This window comes from Nannobrachium achirus (genome assembly GCF_963921795.1).
Source record: "Nannobrachium achirus genome assembly, chromosome: 19".
NCBI lineage: Eukaryota > Metazoa > Chordata > Actinopteri > Myctophiformes > Myctophidae > Nannobrachium > Nannobrachium achirus.
In genome coordinates, this window is record NC_137826.1 from 52,575,690 (window position 1) to 52,600,797 (window position 25,108).

Consider the following 25,108-nt stretch of genomic DNA (forward strand, 5'->3'; position numbering starts at 1 on the left):
TGTATGGACATGCAGTATGCTCATGGTTGTACCTGCCTAAGTGTGTATGGACATGCAGTATGCTCATGGTTGTACCTGTCTAAGTGTGTATGGACATGCAGTGTGCTCATGGTTGTACCTGTCTAAGTGTGTATGGACATAGTATGCTCATGGTTGTACCTGTGTAAGTGTGTGTGTACATGCCGTATGCTCATGGTTGTACCTTGTAAGTGTGTATGGACATAGTATACTCATGGTTGTACCTGTCTAAGTGTGTATGGACATAGTATGCTCATGGTTGTACCTGTCTAAGTGTGTATGGACATGCATTATGCTCATGGTTGTACCTGTCTAAGTGTGTATGGACATAGTATGCTCATGGTTGTACCTGTCTAAGTGTGTATGGACATGCAGTATGCTCATGGTTGTACCTGTCTAAGTGTGTATGGACATAGTATGCTCATGGTTGTACCTGTGTAAGTGTGTATGGACATGCAGTATGCTCATGGTTGTACCTGTCTAAGTGTGTATGGACATGCAGTATGCTCATGGTTGTACCTGTGTAAGTGTGTATGGACATGCAGTGTGCTCATGGTTGTACCTGTCTAAGTGTGTATAGACATAGTATGCTCATGGTTGTACCTGTGTAAGTGTGTATGGACATGCAGTATGCTCATGGTTGTACCTGTCTAAGTGTGTATGGACATGCAGTATGCTCATGGTTGTACCTGTCTAAGTGTGTATGGACATGCAGTGTGCTCATGGTTGTACCTGTCTAAGTGTGTATAGACATAGTATGCTCATGGTTGTACCTGTGTAAGTGTGTATGGACATGCAGTATGCTCATGGTTGTACCTGTCTAAGTGTGTATGGACATGCATGCTCATGGTTGTACCTATGTAAGTGTGTATGGGCATGCAGTATGCTCATGGTTGTACCTGTGTAAGTGCTGGGTGCTGAGGGGCTGAGGCTGTGGGTGTGGTGGGCTCTGGAGGCTCCGTAGCTCCAGCGGCCGTCGGAGCCTCTGCTCTGTAGGGAGCTGATGAGCTGGTGGGCCAGCTGGGTGCAGGGGAGACATGGGTCATCAAAGTACACTAACACTAATGACATCACCAAAACTAGAATAGAGGGTATGCGTGTGACGGGACCTACTGAGTGGCAAAAAAATACTTTCTGGCCTTGACAGCCCATACTAGCCTGGCGGGCCATCCCTCATACTGCGTTCACTCATTCCTCCTTCCCACAGTATGAGGTCTGGACTTCAGCAGAGAGGTACCGAGTATGACAAGTTGGCCCCGATCATTTTCTGATCAGGGCCAATCAGTGACTGCGTTTCAACTGCTGTCCGCACAACAAGTGAAAAGCTTCCCCTGATTGGTCCATGTGTAGATGATGACGTAGATGCTTGCTGCAGCATTTTCAAAACAACATGGCTGCCCTCGATGCAACAAGTGTAACAGTTAACGCTGAAACAATAAAACAAGCAATACGTGAAGTTATTTCAGAGTTGGAATCAATTACAACTATTAAAAAGGAACAACAGTATGCGCTAGCGGAGTTCATCGGCCAAAAAGACGTGTTTGTTTGCCGTTCTTCCGACTGGCTGAGAGATGTTTTGCTATGCTGATTGGTCAGAGGAGTCTGTCTGTCAAGGCAAGTACTCCCGCCCACTTTTCAAGCTGCCTATAGCCCAAAGCCTAGACATATATTGTGGGAATGAACTAGTGAGTGAATGCACAGTATGAGTCTGGCTGGCCAGGCTAAGCCCATACATCCAAACAGAAAAGTCCTATCTGATTGCATTATTCGATGTTAAACAATGTTAAACTGACTTTGCCACTTTGCCACTCGATTTGCCATTCACTTTTTATGCATACGCATACCCTCTATTGGCAAAACATTTCAGTTCAGCTAACTGAAATAAAAATGTAAACGAGACTTTACAAGAAAATGCATTGTTTGTTTACAATACTAACTGAAATCCCTGAGAAATAATGTGTGTTGCGGTTGGCACAGACATGCGCAGAGCTATAGTTCTGTCAGGGAACTCGGTGCAGTTGCTGCCAGCGTTGCTGGTGGCGTGGCGAGCAGGACCCGAACCGTTGCCTGCTGCTGAGCAAAGGTAACATGGGTTACACTTGTCGTCGACACGATCTAAGGGCGGAGCTTACTGGTCAAAGAGACTGATGTGTTCCTCATGAGTCAAGGCACATGTGTAAGCTAGTTGCATGGCTTTAGGCCAAACGAGGTATGGCCTATGCATGTTTAAAGTTTACATTTTCAAACGCCCTCTACCATATTGCAGAGTTTCTTAAAAAACTAGAAATACTGTTCCTACGAAACAGTGTGGGTTCACATGTAACACCATATATGGGCACAAAGATCTACCCTTTGGCTGCACCTCATTGGCTAAGGGCCCTGCCTTTGTACTGTCGAGGAGAACTTGACTGATAGATAAATAATGAAGATAACATATTTGTTAAAAGAACGACTGCATGATTAAGCCAGAACTGCGAACAGGGGCGGAAGAATAATAGAGTTTCAATTAAAGTTTCAATTAAACTAAACTAGCAAACCCACTTCATAAGCTAATCAAAACTAAGACGTCTAAACAAAAGAAAAATGTTTTAACATTTAACATGTTAAACTGTACTTAGTCTCGCGTGGCCAGACAATTTGCAAATGCTCCCGGCTTACAGTCTGGGGCACGGAAATAGAAACGATGAGTGCGAGATAGAGTGGATGTGACGCAACCGCTCCCTTGGTGCTGTAGCAATAACAAGTCCTACTGGAAGCGTTATGTCTCCTTTGTTGGGCCGTTATTTTGTCTTTCTCTGGTGTTGTTGGTGTTACTTCCATAATGTTTTCAAATGTTTTCTTAAACTATTCACTCATTACAAGAATATGCCGCTCGAATGACTCTGTCTGTGCGAGTGTGTTTCTGTTATGTTTCCAGTGGGACTACAGTTCAGTGCAGCAGTGGCTACTTCCGATACTCCCCGTTCGGGAGCTGCCGTTCCAGACTCTATATAGCATTCGGAGATTATGGAATAGTTGTCTGGCTACGCGAGACTAAACCGTACTAACCTGTGTGGGGGACGGCAGCGAGCCCCCCGGCGAGGTGCTCAAGGTGCTGCGCAGCCTCATCTGAGGCTCCAGGTGCATGTGGCTGTAGGGGTAGGGCAGGGGCAGGCTGTAGGGGGCGCTGCAGGACACGTCGCCCACCTCCTGAGTGGAGCCGTAGCTCTGTTCTCTACAGGAAGCCAGCGGGTATGGGGGGTGGTCCTTACAGGAAGCCAGCGGGTATGGGGGGTGGTCCTTACAGGAAGCCAGCGGGTATGGTGGGTGGTCCTTCCACACGCCTGAGGACTGAGGGGAGACACTCGGCTTGTCCGCCTGGAATGAAGCGCCGCCCTGCTGGTGGTGGAAAGAAAGACATAAACGCCCGTTACGTTGGCTGAGAAACAGATGCAGAGGACATAACAAATGAATGTTTTTTGGCCACTCAGTCCCATCTGAAAACATATTGTGCCCCCATACAAGATTTATGTTGTTAACAACAACTCCAGCAACTCCAGCGACAGTTCAGATGTACTAGATGTGTTGTTGCTTCTCTTATACCACCATTATTAGTGGCAAAGCCACAAAGTGGCAAAATCCACTCATTGATATTGTACTTTCTCATTATTCCGCCACTTTTTCTGTCGTGGCTTGACCGTGCAGTCGCTTTTTATGAAACTCGGCAATATGGCAGAGGAAGGCGAAAACACGAAGCTCGCAACGTTCCTAGCAGCACTTTTTTTTTTAACCTTTATTTAATTAACCACATAAAAACACATTGAGACATGATCTCTTTTTCGAGTGTGTCCAGGCCAAGAGGCAGAAATAAAAAATTACACAATCCTTGCTTACATACAAGACATCACAACAAAAAAATAGAACATCCATGATACACAAACAGATACCTAAGAACTCCAAAAATACAGAATGTACACTAAATACTAAACTAGTTTACATTTCACAGGTAGCAGTACACGCACAGTATGCCCAATGAATGTACCCAAAGGAAGAGATCACAGAGCAAATTAATTACAGGTCTGAACAAGTGCAAGCGTTTGTATATCTGTCTAGAGTGATTCTCAAAACACTTAGTATCAGATATCCTTTTATTTTCAATTGTGTTGTCTGCGTTGGCCAAATCACACACTAATTTCAAAGCAGACTGCTCTATTTAAACTGGAAGTTTTCACTGCTCATTCCTGCTCTCCTTATGCTGCATGTCATGTTGCTGCTGATGCTCTCAGCACTGCTGTCCTGCTCAAACATTAGGCAGTTTAAGCGGCCCGTTTCTACTACCGCGACGTGAGGCGGGACTACGGCTGCTATGACGCAATCACCGTTGCGGTCCAAATCGTTTAGCAAACAGCCGTCGGCGACGGGGTCCCACCCCTTTCGCTGAACTCTTTGGTTCCCATGGCGACGCGTCTACACCGCAGACGTTGTAGCCACTACGTGGAAAGGTAGCCTCTGCCATGGTAGAGACGGCCGCGCCGGCGGCAGGTTTATCTATCGAGAGCTGATCATTTCCGGTTACCGTTGTCATCTGCCGTAGCCGTCTCAAAGCTTAAAGTCGCTATTAGTCCTATTCACGGCCCGCCCACTCAGCAGATTTCTCAGCAACTTCCTGGTGCTGACGTCAGTTTAGAAGAGGAAACTATAACAGAAAATAGCTGGACTTAAAGCCAACAAATCATTATTTCTAACGGTGAAGTCAATTATAATGCTTTGTGCCTTTTACTATCTTGTGTTCTTGATCATGCTAGCCGTATTTTATACTTTACTATTCGGAAATTGCATTAAATTTGCGATTTCTGTGTTAACTCTATGTGCTTTTAGCAGGGTTTTACCCTTCACACCCTCCACCACCCTCACACCCTCCACCACCTAGTCCTAGTCCTTTGGATCTGCTGGTTATGTACGGGGGATTCAGAGTCCCTATGGTGGTTGGGAGATGCGCTTTCTCAGAGTACCTAAAAGCAGGACCAAGGACCCCTAGAATTATATGTATTTGACCACGACCCGCCTGAGGAAACCCATTTCGGCCGCTTGCACCCGCGACCTTATACTTTCGGTCATGACCCACACTTCATGACCATAGGTGAGAGTAGGAACGAAGATTGCTCGGTAGACAAAGAGCTTTGGCTTATATGCATGTATATCTTAATAGTTAGTATAATCTGCTCCTACCTGTGGATAGGGTGATGTCTTCAGCTTGCTCTTTATCTTGACAGTCTTGGTCTTGAGTTGTTTGCGGTCCTGAGATGAGGCCGGGCTGCTCTTATAGCTGAGAGAGGACTTACTGCTGCGGCTCTGCTCCTGAGACAGCTGCAGCTCCTTGTACTCTATGTCACTGCACACGCACGCACGCACGCACGCACGCACGCACGCACGCACGCACACACACACACACACACACACACACACACACACACACACACACACACACACACACACACACACACACACACACACACACACACACACACACACACACACACACACACACACACACACATATGATTGTGATAAGCTACATTTACTGTATGAGGACCTCACATTAAATTCCACATGCACCCACCTTCACTTACATAGGCCTACACTACGTGTGCGTTGTGTCTAAAGTTTGATTTACTCTTGTACGATGGTGTATAAATTAAGCATAACTATCTAAATAAAGGAAGCATAGCTTGTCTCTTACGTTAAGGGGCGATCGACGCCCCTATACTTGTTTAATAGAAACGCTCTGCTATAGCAACGCTATTGTTTTCCTGTGGTACGCTGTGCCTGGCGCATGCTCCTATCTGGCGCAGAGACACATTTTTCTAGTGTTTGGTTCTTTTGGCGCAGAGATTTGATGCAGAGGGAAGAAAGACACACAGACAATAACACGTCTACTAGCATCGCCAACAGTACGTCTATAGCTTCAAATCCATTTCAGTGCCTGCGTCCCTTATTCTACTCTGTCGTAGCTCCTATATCATCACTCAAAAAGTAGACGTCGGTTTGCCATTTGCCACTTGTGTAAAGTCTCTCCTTCCTGCTATAAGGACCTGGAAATCACATCCCAAATGTTCATTTGAGCAAGGAGAGAGCAGCCTCCTCAAGCCGCTTGGAGTGAGGATAAGGGAGAACACATGTGTATCCTGCATGTCTATTAGCAGAGGTTTATTCATTGGAATGTGTGACATGTATGTTGCCTGGTTAATAAACCAGACCGAACACAACAACACCCCCTGGCGGTAGTGGTGTACGGTCTGGAACCGATCCATTGAGATTCTATTTCCTCAACCAGCTTCAAGGGTTGGCCAATCAGGGTTGTATGCTTGGGGCATGTGGTTTGGGGCTCCCGTCACTAGGCTTTAGCCCCCAGAAATGAAAGCTCTTTCTGAAATCCCAGAATCTCTTCCCAAAGAGTGTGATAGAGGCTGGCAACACCAGGCAAACATGTATGGATACTGGTTTTCCTTTTTTTCCTCCTCCTCCAATGACAACCTTTAACTGGGCTCCGGAGTGATCTGGCTGCCTGACACATCAGACGCAGCGCTAAGGCGGAACGCGAGGATGGGAGTTTGAGTGTCGGGATGTGGCCACCTGAGGACATAGTTGTCGCTGACGATGCAGTGCGGCCTGTGCTCACCTGAGGACATAGTTGACGCTGACGATGCAGTGTGGTCTGGACGAGCGGCTGTTGTGGACGATGGTGGCGTAGCTCTGCACCCACACCCAGCCTCCGTGCTTGGACAACATGCGGTAGTATTTAGTGGTGACCTGGCCCTTCACCAGCACTACGGCACAAGAAGAGGGGAGAAACATGTGATTTATGTTGTTGTGATATTTGTCATTATGCATGGACACACCTGGAAATAATTGTGTCCTGCGTTTAGCCCATCTTAACTATTAGAAGGTCACAGTTTACTGTGAGAAATGTCACAGCTTGTCCTCGTGTAGACGTGTTGACGTGTGCACATTTTTACGTTCTATGTGTTTGCCGCTCTGACATCATGCTCTGATGTCACTGTGATGTCCGGCACATCTTGTCCACGTATCCGTGTATCTGAAGGACACGCCTGACACTGTGGTTCCCTTGACACATCACTGTGACATCACAGGTGATATCACAGGTGACATCACCTGTGTAAAAGTCCATATATAGGTATTCCCCAGAATTTATGCCCATATATGAAGATCCCTGATGTCATCGATATATATCACTGGCCAGATGGCCAAGACATGGCCCATATCTGTGTGGCTGGTTCAGATAGGGATCTCCATGTATGGGCATAAAAGATATTGTATATTGTGATGTCATGGGAACCGCTCTAACAGAATCCCTTTTATGCCCATATGGAGATCCCTGATGTCATCAATATTAAGCCCATATCTAACAGGACTTCATATGGGAATGCCCATATATGGAGGAAGACAGCCCATGTCTGTGTGGCTGGTTCAGACAGGGATCTCCATGTATGGGCATAAAAGGGATATACTATACAGTACATGGATCTCCATATATGGTCCGGTATACATCACTAGCCAGATGACCAAGAATTGGCACGACTGGTCGCATGTCGCCCTGAGGCGTCTTACTAGTGTAGGATGTACTCACATACTGTAGATGTGATTTAGGTTGTACTCACACAGATGGTGGGCGAAGCGCAGGTGGAACACATCACAGCCGTGGACGTGGTGATACAGGGTCTTCTCTATCAGGTCCTGAGGCTCGTAGCCCGTCAACTCAGCCACCCTGCCTCCCCACACAACACCCAGGTGTTGACAATCATTCTAACCATCCATTCACCCAGCAGTCATTTTATACAGCATTGGTCCAACTAGTCCTAGACCTAGACCGTCAATTCACTCTTTGTCAAGTCCCACCCGTTGTCCCGCCCCTCTTCACACCCATTGGTTGCTGTGTCTTGGTGGGACATTTGGTGGGACACTCCATCCACTACAATTTTAATTCAGTTGCTTCGTATTGTTATTCTGAGTGTTCAATTCTAATTTCAAACTTGGTTTCAGTAAAATGGAGCTACTCAGTGGCAGCATAGTGACTCAGCATGTTTTTTAATGTTTTTATTTCCCTAACATTTATGTTTTAGCAAATTCAACTTAAAAAAGGCAGAACCAGGGCGGGTAAGGCAGATAGAGCCTGCTGGTTGGTCAGTCAGGGACCAACCAGAAGGCTAACAAAGGGTTAATTCACCCATTCTTTTGACCCATGTTTTAAAAAAAAGTGAAAACACATAGTTCTACACTGAAATGTATTGCATTTAACCACAAATAATAATGTTTCAAAGAAAGAAATAGCCAACCTACAAGTTCACAACACGACTTTGTTATTTTATTTGTTTATTTAGACGGGACAATGCTTATTAACGAACATTACCTCAATGTAAATGCACCGGATTTAGCCAAGATTCTAATTTACATCCGACACATAACAACACAATGTGCTGTGAACTTGCACATTGGGCCCTGTCCATACGAGGGTGGACCGTCCCGCCCCCAGCTGTTTCTCAGTGGCGTTTTGAAGCGGTGCCATGATAACCTGGTGAAATGCTAACCTGCCGATGCTGGTGAATGTTAACCTGGTGAATGTTAACCTGGTGGGACCAATGCTCAGTCCCCGCTTGAAGCACCCGGAAGACTGCCAGTAGAAGTAAAATTGGCCTAAAAAAGTAGGCCAATATTTGTCACGGAAGTGTTAAGCAACGAGCAGGCGCACTAAGGGTACGCAGTAGCATTAGCATTAGCATACGCACGCGCAGTAGCGTTTAACTGCCGTTCCAGGTTCTGGGGGCTTAATGGCCCTGACCCACAGGTTGAGAACCGCTGCTCTTGGCCACGCCCACATCCGTACCTGGAGTCCAGGAAGATGAGCTTGAAATCCAGGCTGGCGCGGAACATGAACATGTTGCTGTGGAGCTTGATCTCTGTGATGCCACTAGGGGGCAGCGAGTGGCCCACAGCCACCAGGCCGATGATCTGGTAGCAGGAGTCGTACAGCGCCATGTCCATGATGTACTGACGTATCTTCAAGTAGCCGCTGCAGTGGATCACCTGGGAAACAACACACACAAACCAACAGTTTGAAACTGCGTAACATGCATTTTAGTAGGCATTTTTGGCCTCTGGTAGTTCTGTGCCATTACAGCGTTTGTCTGTACAGAAGTGCTGCTGCGGGCAGAGTATATTTTGGAGCGCAACAACATGTTGTCAGAAAAAGTATTTATTAACATTAAATGCTGGTGCTTGAACCATTCTGGTGCGAGTGTCCTGGGCAGACACTTGTGTTTACTCTTTAATAGTGTCAAGAGAATTTGCCAAAAACACAATTATGTAGAAAGATTTTATTTTTTATTTTTTTGCACTGGAGCTGAATCTGTTTTAGAGATTATATAAAATCTTTTAATTGAAAAGTTTACACAGTATGACTTTAAGAATGTAAAAATAATAACAATGGCGTGGATTACTCACATTACTCTAATATCTCAACTATAGACTTACAATCTTTACCTTTAAAAACAACATAAATAATGCTTTGACACAACTTAGACCAGGGGTCGGCAACCCAAAATGTTTAAAGAGCCATATTGGACCAAAGAAACTAAAAACAAATCTGTCTGGAGCCGCACAAAATTATAAAAGCCTTGTATATCGTCGTTGTCGGGTGGAAGCCTTGTATGTCCAAAACTTTGTTTTGTATTTATCTTTTACAAAATGAACTAAACTAGTGAAAACAGCCGATCTACAAGCACACAACGCCTCGCATCGCGAGGCGTTGTGTGCTTGTAGATCTGTTGTTTTCACTACTTTTGTGCGTCAGTCCTGTATGATGAAGCAGGGCTTTACTTTGCGAAAAAAAAAAACATACACATTTGAAACTTGGAGATACAAGGTTTCTGCCCGACAGTGACGATATTAAAAGTCTATATTAGCAATATTAGCCTACTGTCAAAATGACTAAGTAGGCTGCATTACATTTAATATTTATTCTACACATTTTACAGCATTGGAAAGCGTTAAGAATGTTTGTGTCATCCTACAGAAACCATATTAAAACAAAAAAATATCTATTTCCCCCCCTATCTTTTTCCCTTAATACATATTTGAAAAAGCTCCAGGGAGCCACTAGAGTGGCGCTAAAGAGCCGCATGCGGCATAGAGCCGCGGGTTGCTGACCCCCCCGACTTAGACCAACCTTTCCAATGCAGTCTCAACCTTACCATAGCACATTCTAAACTCTAAACTCTAAAGGCCACACAATGTATAAATCTATGATTGACCTTAACTCCAACATGCAGCGTTCAGCACCATGGACAGCGTAAAGGCTCAGCAAGCAGAAAACATCTAAAAGTTGGCTTTAAATACTGTATTTTATGGTACGCTTGACTGTAATTAATGCTATAAGTGAAAATGTGTAACTCATGGACCCCCAAAATTACATGTATTTGGCAGCGGACCCCCCATCTCAAAACATGTTGTTCCAGGGACCCCCCAGAAGCAAATATTTGAGTTACAAATGTCTGCTATTTTTCAAAAGCTAAAGTGTAAAATAACTCAAGGTCTTAATGGGAGAATGCAGAATGAACAGACACAACAGATACAGTATGACTGTAACATACCTAGAGGAACCCACCTTATATCCTCCACACGTTAACATAACATACTGTAACATAACAACAGACTGTAACACACCTAGGAGAACCCACCTTATACAGTAACAGATAACAGATACAGTATGACTGTAACATACCTAGAGGAACCCACCTTATATCCTCCACACGTTAACATAACATACTGTAACATAACAACAGACTGTAACACACCTAGGAGAACCCACCTTATACAGTAACAGATAACAGATACAGTATGACTGTAACATACCTAGTGAACCCACCTTATATCCTCCGCACGTTAACATAACATACTGTAACATAACATAACAGACTGTAACATACCTAGTGAACCCACCTTATATCCTCCGCACGTTAACATAACATACTGTAACATAACATAACAGACTGTAACATACCTAGTGAACCCACCTTATATCCTCCACACATTAACATAACATACTGTAACATAACATAACAGACTGTAACATACCATGGGGAACCCACCTTATACAGTAACAGATACAGTATGACTGTAACACACCTAGTGAACCCACCTTATACAGTAACAGATACAGTATGACTGTAACATACCTAGAGGAACCCACCTTATAACAGATCTAGTATGACTGTAACTGTAACATACCTAGCTGAACCCACCTTATATCCTCCACACGTTAACATAACATACTGTAACATAACATAACAGACTGTAACATACCTAGCTGAACCCACCTTATATCCTCCACATGTTAACATAACATACTGTAACATAACATAACAGACTGTAACATACCTAGTGAACCCACCTTATATCCTCCACACGTTAACATAACATACTGTAACATAACATAACAGACTGTAACATACCTAGTGAACCCACCTTATATCCTCCGCACGTTAACATAACATACTGTAACATAACATAACAGACTGTAACATACCTAGTGAACCCACCTTATATCCTCCACACGTTAACATAACATACTGTAATATAACATAACAGACTGTAACATACCTAGTGAACCCACCTTATATCCTCCGCACGTTAACATAACATACTGTAACATAACATAACAGACTGTAACATACCTAGTGAACCCACCTTATATCCTCCACACGTTAACATAACATACTGTAACATAACATAACAGACTGTAACATACCTAGTGAACCCACCTTATATCCTCCACACGTTAACATAACATACTGTAACATAACATAACAGACTGTAACATACCTAGTGAACCCACCTTATATCCTCCACACGTTAACATAACATACTGTAACATAACATAACAGACTGTAACATACCATGGGGAACCCACCTTATACAGTAACAGATACAGTATGACTGTAACACAGCTAGTGAACCCACCTTATACAGTAACAGATACAGTATGACTGTAACATACCTAGAGGAACCCACCTTATAACAGATCTAGTATGACTGTAACTGTAACATACCTAGCTGAACCCACCTTATATCCTCCACACGTTAACATAACATACTGTAACATAACATAACAGACTGTAACATACCTAGTGAACCCACCTTATATCCTCCGCACGTTAACATAACATACTGTAACATAACATAACAGACTGTAACATACCTAGTGAACCCACCTTATATCCTCCACACGTTAACATAACATACTGTAACATAACATAACAGACTGTAACATACCTAGTGAACCCACCTTATATCCTCCGCACGTTAACATAACATACTGTAACATAACATAACAGACTGTAACATACCTAGTGAACCCACCTTATATCCTCCACACGTTAACATAACATACTGTAACATAACATAACAGACTGTAACATACCTAGTGAACCCACCTTATATCCTCCACACGTTAACATAACATACTGTAATATAACATAACAGACTGTAACATACCTAGTGAACCCACCTTATATCCTCCACACGTTAACATAACATACTGTAATATAACATAACAGACTGTAACATACCTAGTGAACCCACCTTATATCCTCCGCACGTTAACATAACATACTGTAACATAACATAACAGACTGTAACATACCTAGTGAACCCACCTTATATCCTCCACACGTTAACATAACATACTGTAACATAACATAACAGACTGTAACATACCTAGTGAACCCACCTTATATCCTCCACACGTTAACATAACATACTGTAACATAACATAACAGACTGTAACATACCTAGTGAACCCACCTTATATCCTCCACACGTTAACATAACATACTGTAACATAACATAACAGACTGTAACATACCATGGGGAACCCACCTTATACAGTAACAGATACAGTATGACTGTAACACAGCTAGTGAACCCACCTTATACAGTAACAGATACAGTATGACTGTAACATACCTAGAGGAACCCACCTTATAACAGATCTAGTATGACTGTAACTGTAACATACCTAGCTGAACCCACCTTATATCCTCCACACGTTAACATAACATACTGTAACATAACATAACAGACTGTAACATACCTAGCTGAACCCACCTTATATCCTCCACATGTTAACATAACATACTGTAACATAACATAACAGACTGTAACATACCTAGCTGAACCCACCTTATATCCTCCACATGTTAACATAACATACTGTAACATAACATAACAGACTGTAACATACCTAGCTGAACCCACCTTATATCCTCCACATGTTAACATAACATACTGTAACATAACATAACAGACTGTAACATACCTAGTGAACCCACCTTATATCCTCCACATGTTAACATAACATACTGTAACATAACATAACAGACTGTAACATACCTAGTGAACCCACCTTATATCCTCCACACGTTAACATAACATACTGTAACATAACATAACAGACTGTAACATACCTAGTGAACCCACCTTATATCCTCCACACGTTAACATAACATACTGTAACATAACATAACAGACTGTAACATACCTAGTGAACCCACCTTATAGCCTCCACATGTTAACATAACATACTGTAACATAACATAACAGACTGTAACATACCTAGAGGAACCCACCTTATATCCTCCACACGTTAACATAACATACTGTAACATAACATAACAGACTGTAACATACCTAGTGAACCCACCTTATATCCTCCACACGTTAGGCCTGCGTTGCGTTTGGCCAGGACACACTTCATCCTGAGGAAGAAGGAGCGCTCCATTTCATACTCTGGAACACAAATGTACAGCGTTGCTGACAGGCACAAACCTTGTATCTCCATAGCCGCATATTGCAACACTAGATCTTTTTTTTTAATATGTTGAATCTAGGGTTGCAATAGCTCTCATTGGCAGCCATTGGCAGCCAATGCATCAGTTTCTTTGCAATCAGTGAGTTTGGAAGCGCTCGTGGGAAATCACTCAACAGTCCTGTCTCCCACCTAGTTCTAACTTGCAGATAATGCAGGAGGCAGTGGGACGATGCGTTACTGAAGACGAGTGCTTCCAAAGTTCAGCACTTTATTGACAGAAAGTAACATGTCTACGGTGGATTTTTATGAAACAAACACTTTGCAGATAGAAAGAGGATAATTCAAGCTTTCCATACAGCCGCAATGTTGCTGAGTGTGACATTGTTTGACTCTTTTACTGCTAAACGGACGCTCGTCTTTTTTTTTCTTCTGCATGTCCCCGACGCCATTATGAGCATTCGTTCTTTTCCCCGCCACAGCCTGTCTGAGCAGATGAGGGGTGGAGCGGGTGTGTACAGTAGCAGCAGCTCCCGTAATGCTCGTCTGTTTTCTTCAGCGCACATAAACAGCAATGGCGGCGGGATCACTTCTCTAGGCGTTTTCTCAGCCTGGATCTACTTTCTCTATTTCATGTCTGAAAACTGATGCAAACTCACATAATGTTGAGTTTTTTTTTTTGATGACTCCCTTAGCGATGAAGCCGTCTTGTACACAAGACCGCGATAGGAAATAATGGATGGCTATTTTTTCTATAAATTCGCAAAGGTAAGCTAGTTTGATGGCCGTGAGCAGATTGTGTACAACCGTCCTAAAACATGTAAACATGGCGGTTTGGATGCATTGGCTTCCAATGGGAGGTATTGCAACCCATAGTGTTTTTGGTCTGTAAATGAATGCCAATCTTATGGTCTTAGTGAAAATAGCAGATTCACAAGATCCTGAATCTGCTACTTTCATAATGTTTGGAACGTTTTCAAAGTGAAAGTGTTTCCGTGGGTTTGATGAGTATTGAATGAAAAGTATTAACCAGAGCGTGTGACTAAACAATTACCGTATTTTCCGGACTATAAGGCGCACTTAAAAGCCTTTAATTTTCTAAAAAAACTACAGTGCGCCTTATAGTCCAGTGCGCCTTATATATGGATCATTCATTGACATTGACATTCCCTTTAGCACAGCTCCATCTGTTGGATGCATAACGCAACGGTAGTGTCTATTATGTGCGCCTTATAGTCAGGTGCGCCTTATATATGAAAACAGTTTGAAAATAGACCATTCATTGACAGTGCGCCTTATAGTCAGGTGCGCCTTATAGTCCAGAAAATGCATTGATACACTGGAACACAGGTTTTCATTTCCTGAAAAGTAAACATATATATAATGTTTCCACCCGACCGTGACATTTCTTCCCCACGAGGAGAACAAAATGATAATTCACACAACTCACTACGTGTTTGATTTGCATGTAAGCCATTTACCATGAGAGGGAGAGGGTTGTTGGCTGATTTACCACTGTTTCAGGGTTGTGCCACGAGCCGCCAGGCGAGTGGCAAACATGTGGCGCATGTGCCTCATTAGCATGACAACGCATCCGGGGACTTTGAGAAAGTCACTGGAGTTGGCTCATTTACCACTGTTTTAAACCAATCAGAATCCAGTATTTGATCATGTGACTAGAAAAAGTGGTAGAAGAGGTGATATTGCTACAGTTGTTTCAATACGGGGGACGGGGAATACAGCGAACACCTTTAACTCAAATCTTCGCTTTGCTTTGGTCCCTTGCACAAAACATATTTGAGATGGGGGTCCGGGGGGAAATAGCCTACATTTCAATATGAGGGTCCTTGACACGAAAAAATGTTTGAGAGCCACTGCTTAGCAGACCAGAAGCACAAGACGTTCACAAATACCCACTATTGGCTTGAGTTCATTAAAGGGGATGGAGAGATGAGGGGGTGGGGAGGAGGGGGCAACCACACCCTCTTAGGAGACCACAAGTGTGCCATTGTTTCATACTAGTGGTGAGGTGTACGTGGTGGGATTGGCTATCTTACTTTATTACCTGGCTTGTTTGAATGCTTGATTCTGATTGGTCAAGCGCTGAAATCAGAGGTCCGATATTCCCTGATAACAGACCGCTCCGCTCTATAACAGACCGCTGCCTAATCAAAGACTCAGAGCACCTGCTGCAGTCAAGCTGCACTGTGTGAATCTTGTGCTGTATCCAACATGTCAGCCATGTAAACACACACACAGCGACATTTAGAACTAAACATTGCTCTCAAGAATGTTTTTAAAAATATTTTAAGCAAGAAATAGACAACGTAGTATCTGAAAATGGATTCTATCTAATCACCACTTCCTTGTTTTCCAAGGCGACCGTGTCGCGCTGGGGGGGACGCCCAGCGCAACACTTGTGGAACACTTCCAGCCGTCTGTGAACAAGGAAACACTTTGTTTTGTTTTTAGTTTTGAGTCGAATTATTGATTTTATTTAGTAGCCGGGTAATACGCGGGATAATGAATGGCTCCGCGGTGAATGACGATATATAACAGCCCGACGGACTGATAACTCCCCGAGGCACAAGGATCTTTGGTTAAAGTGAAGATGCTTGATTTAGAAAGATGCACCATCCCAATGTTGAGCTACTATAGAATAGAGGATGACATTTGACAGGAATTCCCGTGGGTCCCGTGGGATTCCCGCAGGACAGGAGTCAAATTTGTATTAATGCCAGGATCGGGATGGGACAGGAATGAAAATCAACAGGAGTGGGCAGGAGCGGGAATCATCCCAGACCAGTTCATCAATGCAGAGAATCGCAGAAATAAATTGCACCGGAAAGTGAGGTCTTTGAACTGCGAACATTATAAAATTATACATTATATAATAATAAACATGATATCAAATATAACATGGATCAAAATAGAAAAACATCTGCGCGATTGTATTATTATTATTTATTTCGGGAGGGGGATGTGTACGGGAGTGATTTTGACCAGGAGCGGGATGGGACCAGGAGTCATTGTACAGGAGTGGGACAGGACGGGATTTTTTTTTTTACTCTGGCCCAGGATTGGGATGGGACAGGATTTTTTCTGCGGGAGTGGGACGGGACAGGAGTGAAAATCCATGGTACACAAACGCTAAAAATGGTCTCCTGAGTGGGAGCCGTTTTGCGGCAGATGTCGCGAACGGCCTGTGTTTACTGGTGATAGATCCCACAAGAGTATGTTGCTGGGACAGAGAAAGGTCAACAATAAAGTCCATAGTGTGAAGATCTTGGGAAGATTGTGTGGCAATCGGGTCCAATATTTAGTTCAGTGACCATGGGGCTAAAGAATGGTTTAGATCAGAAGCTTTGTTCACGTTCACCCTCCCATTGGAATGAATAGACTCCAAGGGCTGTATTTTGATTGTGTTAAGTACCAGATCTTATGCCTTAACTTAAATACCTGTCCATTCTGTCTTCGACCACCGAACTTTTCATCGGTTCAACTACAAAATGACGTCACTCGCATCTTCTGAAAAGCATTACCACAAATTAGAGTTGGGAAAGCAGCATGTCGGAAAGTCAGAACTCTCAGACGAAAGGTTTGGTGGTCGGAGACAGTATGGACAGGCCTTTAAGTTAAGTCATAAGAGTTGGTACTTAAAGGACAACTTTATTTTTTTACAACAAGTGTTCATATTTTAGAATATAAAAGACGAGTGTTAAAATTATTTAATTTACTTCTTTCTATTGTTTTAGAGATTATTATTTCAGTGGTTGGGGGCATGCATACAAGTGGCTAAATATGTCATTTTACGCAGAATAAGCCCATTCCCAAGATACAATGCAACCTTTCATGGTTGGATGTGACCTATGGGGGCTAGAAGTGTCACTGTAAATGGCAATAAAGAAACTGCTGGCTTGTTGTGTCTAAAAAGACATATTTAGCCACTTGTACGCATGCCCCCATGCGTACGCATGCCCCACATTTTAGCACGGTAAACATGATAAAACAATAGAACGAAGCGAATGAGAACATTTTAATACTCGCTTTTTCTTTTCTCTAATTACAATCTAAAATATGAAACCTTGTTGTAAAAAAACAAAGTTGTCCTTTAAGACAATCAAAATACAGCCCCAAGTCTCCAACCTTCATGTCTCCAAGAAAAGGTCCACTGCACACAGATACCAGAAGTAAACCGGAGATGTCTTTCGTTATTGCGGTTTCTTCATAAATGAACCATCTTTGGTTCAAGTACCGCTTGCAGGAAGTGATGACAGTGTTTGCGTACCTTGCAGGAAGTGATGGTGGGGGGGTTGGTGCGTGCTGAGCACAGCTGTCATCTCATCATGGTCTGACGGGTGGATGTACTCAAATATACTGTTTCCTGTCAGCTCCACCTGCAACACACCCACAACAACAATAACTATAGATAGATAGATAGATAGATAGATAGATAGATAGATAGTATTTGACCATTGATGCCCAAAAATAGGAGATCTACAACTACAAGCTCACAAGTCATGCTGCAACATGTTGCATGTGCTTGAAGATCGGCTATTTTCGGAGTGCACTTAAGTCTTTTTGTATTCTCTCTCTCTCTCGTTTTTACTTTAAAAACCCAGGAATATTTGTGATGGCATGTGACTTTTTAATCTTTAAAGCTTTTTAATCGCACTTAGTTTTTGCACGACAGAACATTCAGTTTCAGGCATACGGATCAAAGCGATGCACCAACCAAGAAGAGAAAAAAAGGCAAAGGGAGAAGTAGCCGATCAGAGCGCTTTGCTTGGCCCAGTGGATGCGAAATTTAGATATAAAAAACTCACTTGTTGATTCACTTGTTAAATGGTAAATGGTGCATTTATATAGCGCTTTTATCCAAAGCGCTTTACAGAGATTGTGCATTACATTCACCCATTCACGCACACATTCATACACCAGTGGCGGAGGAAACCATGCAAGGCACCAACTTGCTCACCGGGAGCAATGTGGGGTTCAGAGTCTTGCCCAAGGACCCTTCGACATTAACTCAGGGGGAGCCCGGATTCGAACTGGGAACCCTTCGTGCTCTAATAACGGGTTCTCTACCCCTGAGCTATGCTGCCCCTGTACAACAAAATGTGTTTTACTTGAAAAAAAAAATGCTTCTCAGGTACGATTAAAATGCGATTAATTGTGATTAATTAATCACAGAGCCTGTAATTAATTAGATTAAAAAATGTAATCGCATCCCAGCCCTAGTTTTTATGTTATGAGATGTCATAAGTATAGCCTATGGCTCATGACCAAAATAGACTAAACTAAACTAAATGTAGTGCAACTAATTCTTAATCTTAATCCGTCGTACGATAGTTTTGCACGCTGAAAAAACATAGCAGATCTACAAGCTAGCGACGTGCAGCCCGCGGCACCACCGTACGACAGAGCGTGAATCAGGCTCAACAGTGTCCGTCTGTCTAGCGCTGCCGGGTCAGGTGAGCCGTTCGGGGTATCAGCATTTCTGTCGGTTACAGCGATCGCCAAACAGCCCATCATAGCACATATTACACACACACACACACACACACACACACACACACACACACACACACTCACTCACTCACTCACTCACTCACTCACTCACTCACTCACACACACACACACACACACACACACACACACACACACACACACACACACACACACACACACACACACACACACACACACACACACACACACACACACACACACATAAAACTCTGTTTCCACATGAATGCTGGCCTTTCTGTCGTCGCCCGTCCAGATGTGAGTGAGCTGGACGCTGGCCAGGGTTAATACTCCAAAAAGAACAAGAGATCAGCTCAAAGAGAACATTGTGGACAGGAGAGCCAATCTTCTTTTTTTTTTCCTTTAACAATTTTTACGTCTGTACGCGCCTTGTAAAGATCTGAACCGCCAGCTCCTAGAACAGGGGTACCCACACTTTTTTGACGTGAGATCTACTTTTAAAATGACTAGCTCAACATGATCTACCCATCCAAAATGTTTTAGCTGAGGGCCTGAAGGGGGCTTTGGAATAGCAGCACTGGCGTTACATTTTAGACAAACACACTTACTGTAAGGGGGAAATAAATGGGAAATACTGGGGGAATAAATGTCTTCATCCCATTCTGTATGGAAGTGGTAGGTTTTGGGGTTCTTTGTAATGCTACTGACTATTGAACACAGTATTGCATTGGAGGTTTGCCTACTTTAGAAGCCATGAAGGGAGTTGACAGGCCCTTCTTGATGTCATATTGACATATTCTTTTTATATTTTAATTATATATTTTAGAGGCATGTCATTTGGTCTACCTGCACACCCTTGGTGATCTACTGGTAGATCACGATCTACCTTTTGGGCAGCCCTGTCCTAGAATGTTTCTTAACCGTAACGCAGTGGTTGGAAGCTGTGCTCAATTTCTAAAACTATGACAAAAAATGTTCTTCGCCTACCTTTTTTCATTGACGAAAACTAGAAACTAAGCTATGACGTTTAAAACTATGACTAAATACAATTTTGACAACCAACTAAACAACAGTGATAGGGGGGAACGAGTGGAGAAGAGATCAAGTAGAAGCCATTTTATGCTTGGTTGTGTGCGGGCTCTGATAATAGTCCATCTACAAGCTTACAGCGTGTTGTGAGCTTGTAGATCGTCTATTTTGGGCATACAGCTAAGTTGGAAAAAATAAATAAGCAGAAAATATAGTTTCTGCTTATTAAAGAGTTGGAGAAATGGGAGACCCCTTTTACCAAACAAACACGCTATAACAATGAGAAGATCACCTATTCTCAGCACACAGCTAAATATAAATCAGGCATTACGACAAAATACAGCTTAGTCGCCTAAAATCAACTCTAGATTTAACCCTGATTAAAATCTTATATTTAGCCAACTAAAACTAGACTAAAAGTAGAACATTTCAGATGGCAGATGACAAATACTACATGACATTTTGTATGACTAAAACTAAATCAAAATTTACTGTCTTGCAACAGAGTATCTCTACGAAGAAAGAAATAAAGAAAAGAAAAGTGCTCCTAGAACATTACATTAGCTTGTAATTGTTTTTGATGAGCTTGACTAATGACTGGCCCTCACTCTATCTACCAACATCTGCAGACCACTTTTACATTCTCAATGTACTGTACAGCAGAAACTAGGGGTGTAACGATACATTTTAACAACGATACGATACGCATTACGATACATGGTTGACGATACGATACATGGACGATAATGGTTCATGTCGATAAGTTGCGATTCGATTCAATGATTTAAAATCGATATAGTAACTATTTAGCAAAGAAATTAAATCTGTGTGAAACGTGTCAAAAATCTATTATTATGGATATAAATAAGTAAGCGCTGTGATTCTCTAGCAAATACAAGGACATTATATTTCAACACATATGGATAAACCTGCACCTTGACATGAACACAGAGATTGCACACATTTATCGATAGACTAAGAGTAGCTATATGGAATGGAAAGGTAATTAGACCCCTTTTTGATGTAATTCTTAACATTTTCTGGCATATTTTACTGTAAACCGACAGAGAGACGAAGAATTGCAGATCTACAAGCTCACAGTGCGTTGCAGTGCAGCGCATTATGTTACTCTAATTCCAAATCCTGAAGCTGACATCTAAATGTTTTATCCTATAATCCTAGCACCAACCTGAATCTTTCCTTCTTTTTTGATATTTTTGTGGTCTTTTCTGTTTTTATCGATAGCACAATAACGTAGTAGGTAAACACAGCAATCAGCAAAGGTCGTTAGGATCGGGACTCGAACCCGTGACACGCTGTCAGGCATCAGAGCCTATGTGGTATTTGCCTGGACCGCTAGGCCAGCGGGTGCCCCAACTTTATCTGGTTGTAAACGTATCTCTAAAAATAGATTTTCAACCATATAAGAACCATTTTTATCATGAGGACCCAAAAATGTTTCCTTATGAGACCATTTATATCCCATATACCGGTAGTATATTCTACTATAGGCCCACACGCACGCACGCACGCACGCACGCACGCACGCACGCACACACACACACACACACACACACGCACACACACACACGTATGGAAATAACATGCAGTTTACAAAAGGAATTAGAATTCACTTATTCCTCCCTCTCAGAGTTTACAGCAGACAGAAACAGATTGTAGCAACGTAGATGGAAATAAAATTAAAAAAAAGTTCTTCTGGCCTGAAGACGTCCAGAACAAACACGTCTCTGGTTTTCTTCCTTGTACCTCAAAATCAGGACCGTCGTTGAGTGTGATTTATATTCGCTGTTCTGCACCCAAAATAGCAGTTTTACCCGCTCAAAAATGTGCTTGTAATGACATGTTGTGAGCTTGTAAAACAGGGGAAAAAAGCAGTATCAATATTTTGTAAAATTGCTACTTTGGATATTTTGTAGTAGCTGTATTTTGTAAAAGTGCTCTTTCCAAAAATAGCAAGAGCAATATTGTTGTAAAACTACTATTTTCAGAAAATAGCAGTACCAACATTTTTGGAAAAATAGTCATGAAAACATTTTTTGTAAAAGAAAAAAATAGGAATTGAAAAATAAAATAGAAAATCCCCAAAAGGCAGCAAATCACACATTTCAAGAGGCCTACTCACATTTCCACTTTTTCACTGGCACACACCAATAAACTAGCACGTTTCAGCTGAGAGCCTTCATCAGAGCAATATTTTGTAATTACGTTATTTTTGTATGAATGATAAATTAGGCATCAGGCGTTGTGTAAACGACTGTAACGTGTGTATCTTCTGTACAGTACAGCATATGGTGCATCAATTAATATGTCCTCCTTAATGATTAGAACTACGATCTCAATTAAAGAGAAACTTTGCTGATATGACATGCAAACAGTGTGTCGGAACCCGTTCGTGGGTCACAGACCAATTTGTATGGGTCACCGTGTGTGTGTGTGTGTGTGTGTGTGTCTGTGTGTGTGTGTGTGTGTGTGTGTGTGTGTGTGTGTGTGTGTGTGTGTGTGTGTGTGTGTGTGTGTGTGTGTGTGTGTGTGTGTGTGTGTGTGTGTTTAGAAATACAATTATTTGAGTTAAAACAAAACAATCCCACATCTACGAAATTCCATACATTTAAAAATATATATATATATTTTAAGAAGTAGTGAAAATAGCCGAGCTGCAAGCTTGCAAGCTTGTGTGCTTGTCTCTCTTTTGGGTCTCGCCCTTGAAGGGTTTGGAAACCGCTGTCCCAACCAAAAACACTGTTCTATGGTGTTGATACCATGTGAGCATGTGACCTTAGGGCTGTCACGATATGACATTTTACATGACGATTAATTGTGACTCAAATAATTGGCGATTTTGTCGTTGATGATTACATTTCTGTTTGGCTTTTAGGCTTTGAAGTTGTACATGGTAGATATGACACATAACCTAAATATACAAAGAAATTACTGACATATTTGACAACTTACTACTTAAAAAATAACTTTAATAGTGGAAATAGCCGATCTACAAGCTCACAACGTGTCGCATCAAGCTCACAACGCGTCGCGATGCGACGCGTTGTGAGCTTGTAGATCTGCTATTTCCACTATTTCGGACATTTTTCAACATTCACGATTATGACAAAATAATTGCGATAATGTCAAATAATCACGATTAGACGATTATGTAATAATTGTGACAGCCCTATGTGACCTCATAACACTTCCTGGTGTGTTGTGTTGTACAGTAAACGGGTTGTCTGTCGGCATGGCAGTAATTTAATGCAAGGGGGGTCCGGGACCCCTAGGGGGTCCTCAGAGTTGCTACAGGGGCTCCTCCAAATCTTTGCGTGGTAGAAACCTATTTTCTTTTTCTCGCCTTTTTCATATTAACCACTTGAACCTTACCGTCCATATTCTGAGAACTTTAGCCAAAAATAGCAGATCTATAAGCTTGTAGATCGGCTATTTTTGGCCAAGAGCTTTGGTGTAGAGGGGAAAAAGAGCAGACTAAGTACTAAGAGTGAAATGTCGAGTTTTGACGGTTCAAGTGGTTAAAACATCTGAAAACCCATATTAACATGAATCCAAAATACACTAATATTTGTGCTGTCAAACGATGTAACTATATGGAATCTATGAACAGGTTGTGAGGGGGTCCCTGCTTCATCTCTCTCTCAACTAAGGGGTCCTCTGCCTGAAAACGTTGAAGACCCCTGATTTAATGCACAACACCTCATGACGCGTCACATTTTCACGTCTCCTCACAACCACGGAAGGATCCAAATGAGTCATAATACAGACTATAAATTCACTTTAACAACCCTTTAACACCTGAGGCCAATTCTACAAAATAATGCCTTCTAAACCGGTAATTCTCAAACTTTTTGTTCCAAGGACCCCCACAATGGTAATTATTTGGCCCTGCCGACCCCCAGTCTGAACACGTTTCGTGCAATGGACCCCCAGAAAAGATTTGTGTTAAAAAAAAGAAGAAATTAACCAAGATTTTTTAAATATTTTCAAAAATAGCAGATGTAATACTAAGCAAGTACGGGCTTGTAGATCTGCTATTTTTTTTAAACGACGAAATGTGTTGCTATATATATATACACTATACAGTATAGCAAACATCTAAAATGACACAGATGCTTTCCCTGTTTCAACAGGTTAGGTCAGGGCAGGGTCTTCAACGTTTCCAGGCCAAGGACCCCTTAGCTGAGAGAGAGATGAAGAAGGGACCCCCACAACCTTTTCATAGATTCTATATAGTTTCATTATTTGACAGCACAATCAACAGTTGGGATTCATGCCAATTTGTGTTTTCTCTGATATTTAACCACTTGAGCTGTCATTACCTAATTAACTTGACCTTTCACTCTGTTCTTAGTCTGCTCTTTTTCCCCTCTTCACCAAAGCTCTTTGCCGAAAATAGCCGATCTACAGCTTGTAGATCTGCTATTTCTGGCTACAGTTCTCAGAATATGGACACTAGGGTTCGAGTTGTTAATATAAAAAGGATTGGAAGATTTGGTGGACCCCCTGTAGTAACTCTGAGGAGCCCCTAAGGGCCCCGGACCCCCTGTTGAAGACCCCTGGGGTTAGGTGGTTGAGGCCAGGATTGAGGTGGTTAAAACAATGGCAGGAGTTGATGGGGTGCAGTCTTAGTGACAAGAGACAAGATGGAGAGAGTAGGAGGAGTGGAATGGAGAGTGGAACAGGCAG

The 25,108-nt window shown here is 42.5% G+C and overlaps 1 protein-coding gene across 1 annotated transcript in view; it reads right to left on the bottom strand.

Moving 5' to 3' along the window:
- Positions 1-25,108, bottom strand: part of sim2 (SIM bHLH transcription factor 2) — a gene marked incomplete at both ends in the record, with an annotated part of 70,192 nt that overhangs the window by 15,389 nt on the left and 29,695 nt on the right. The window contains 8 exons of the mRNA XM_080749549.1: positions 918-1,038; positions 3,067-3,396; positions 5,227-5,389; positions 6,677-6,824; positions 7,677-7,783; positions 8,900-9,099; positions 13,775-13,860; positions 18,168-18,276. Coding sequence (XP_080605675.1) covers positions 918-1,038; positions 3,067-3,396; positions 5,227-5,389; positions 6,677-6,824; positions 7,677-7,783; positions 8,900-9,099; positions 13,775-13,860; positions 18,168-18,276 — 1,264 coding nt within the window. The remainder of the gene's footprint in view (positions 1-917; positions 1,039-3,066; positions 3,397-5,226; positions 5,390-6,676; positions 6,825-7,676; positions 7,784-8,899; positions 9,100-13,774; positions 13,861-18,167; positions 18,277-25,108) is intronic.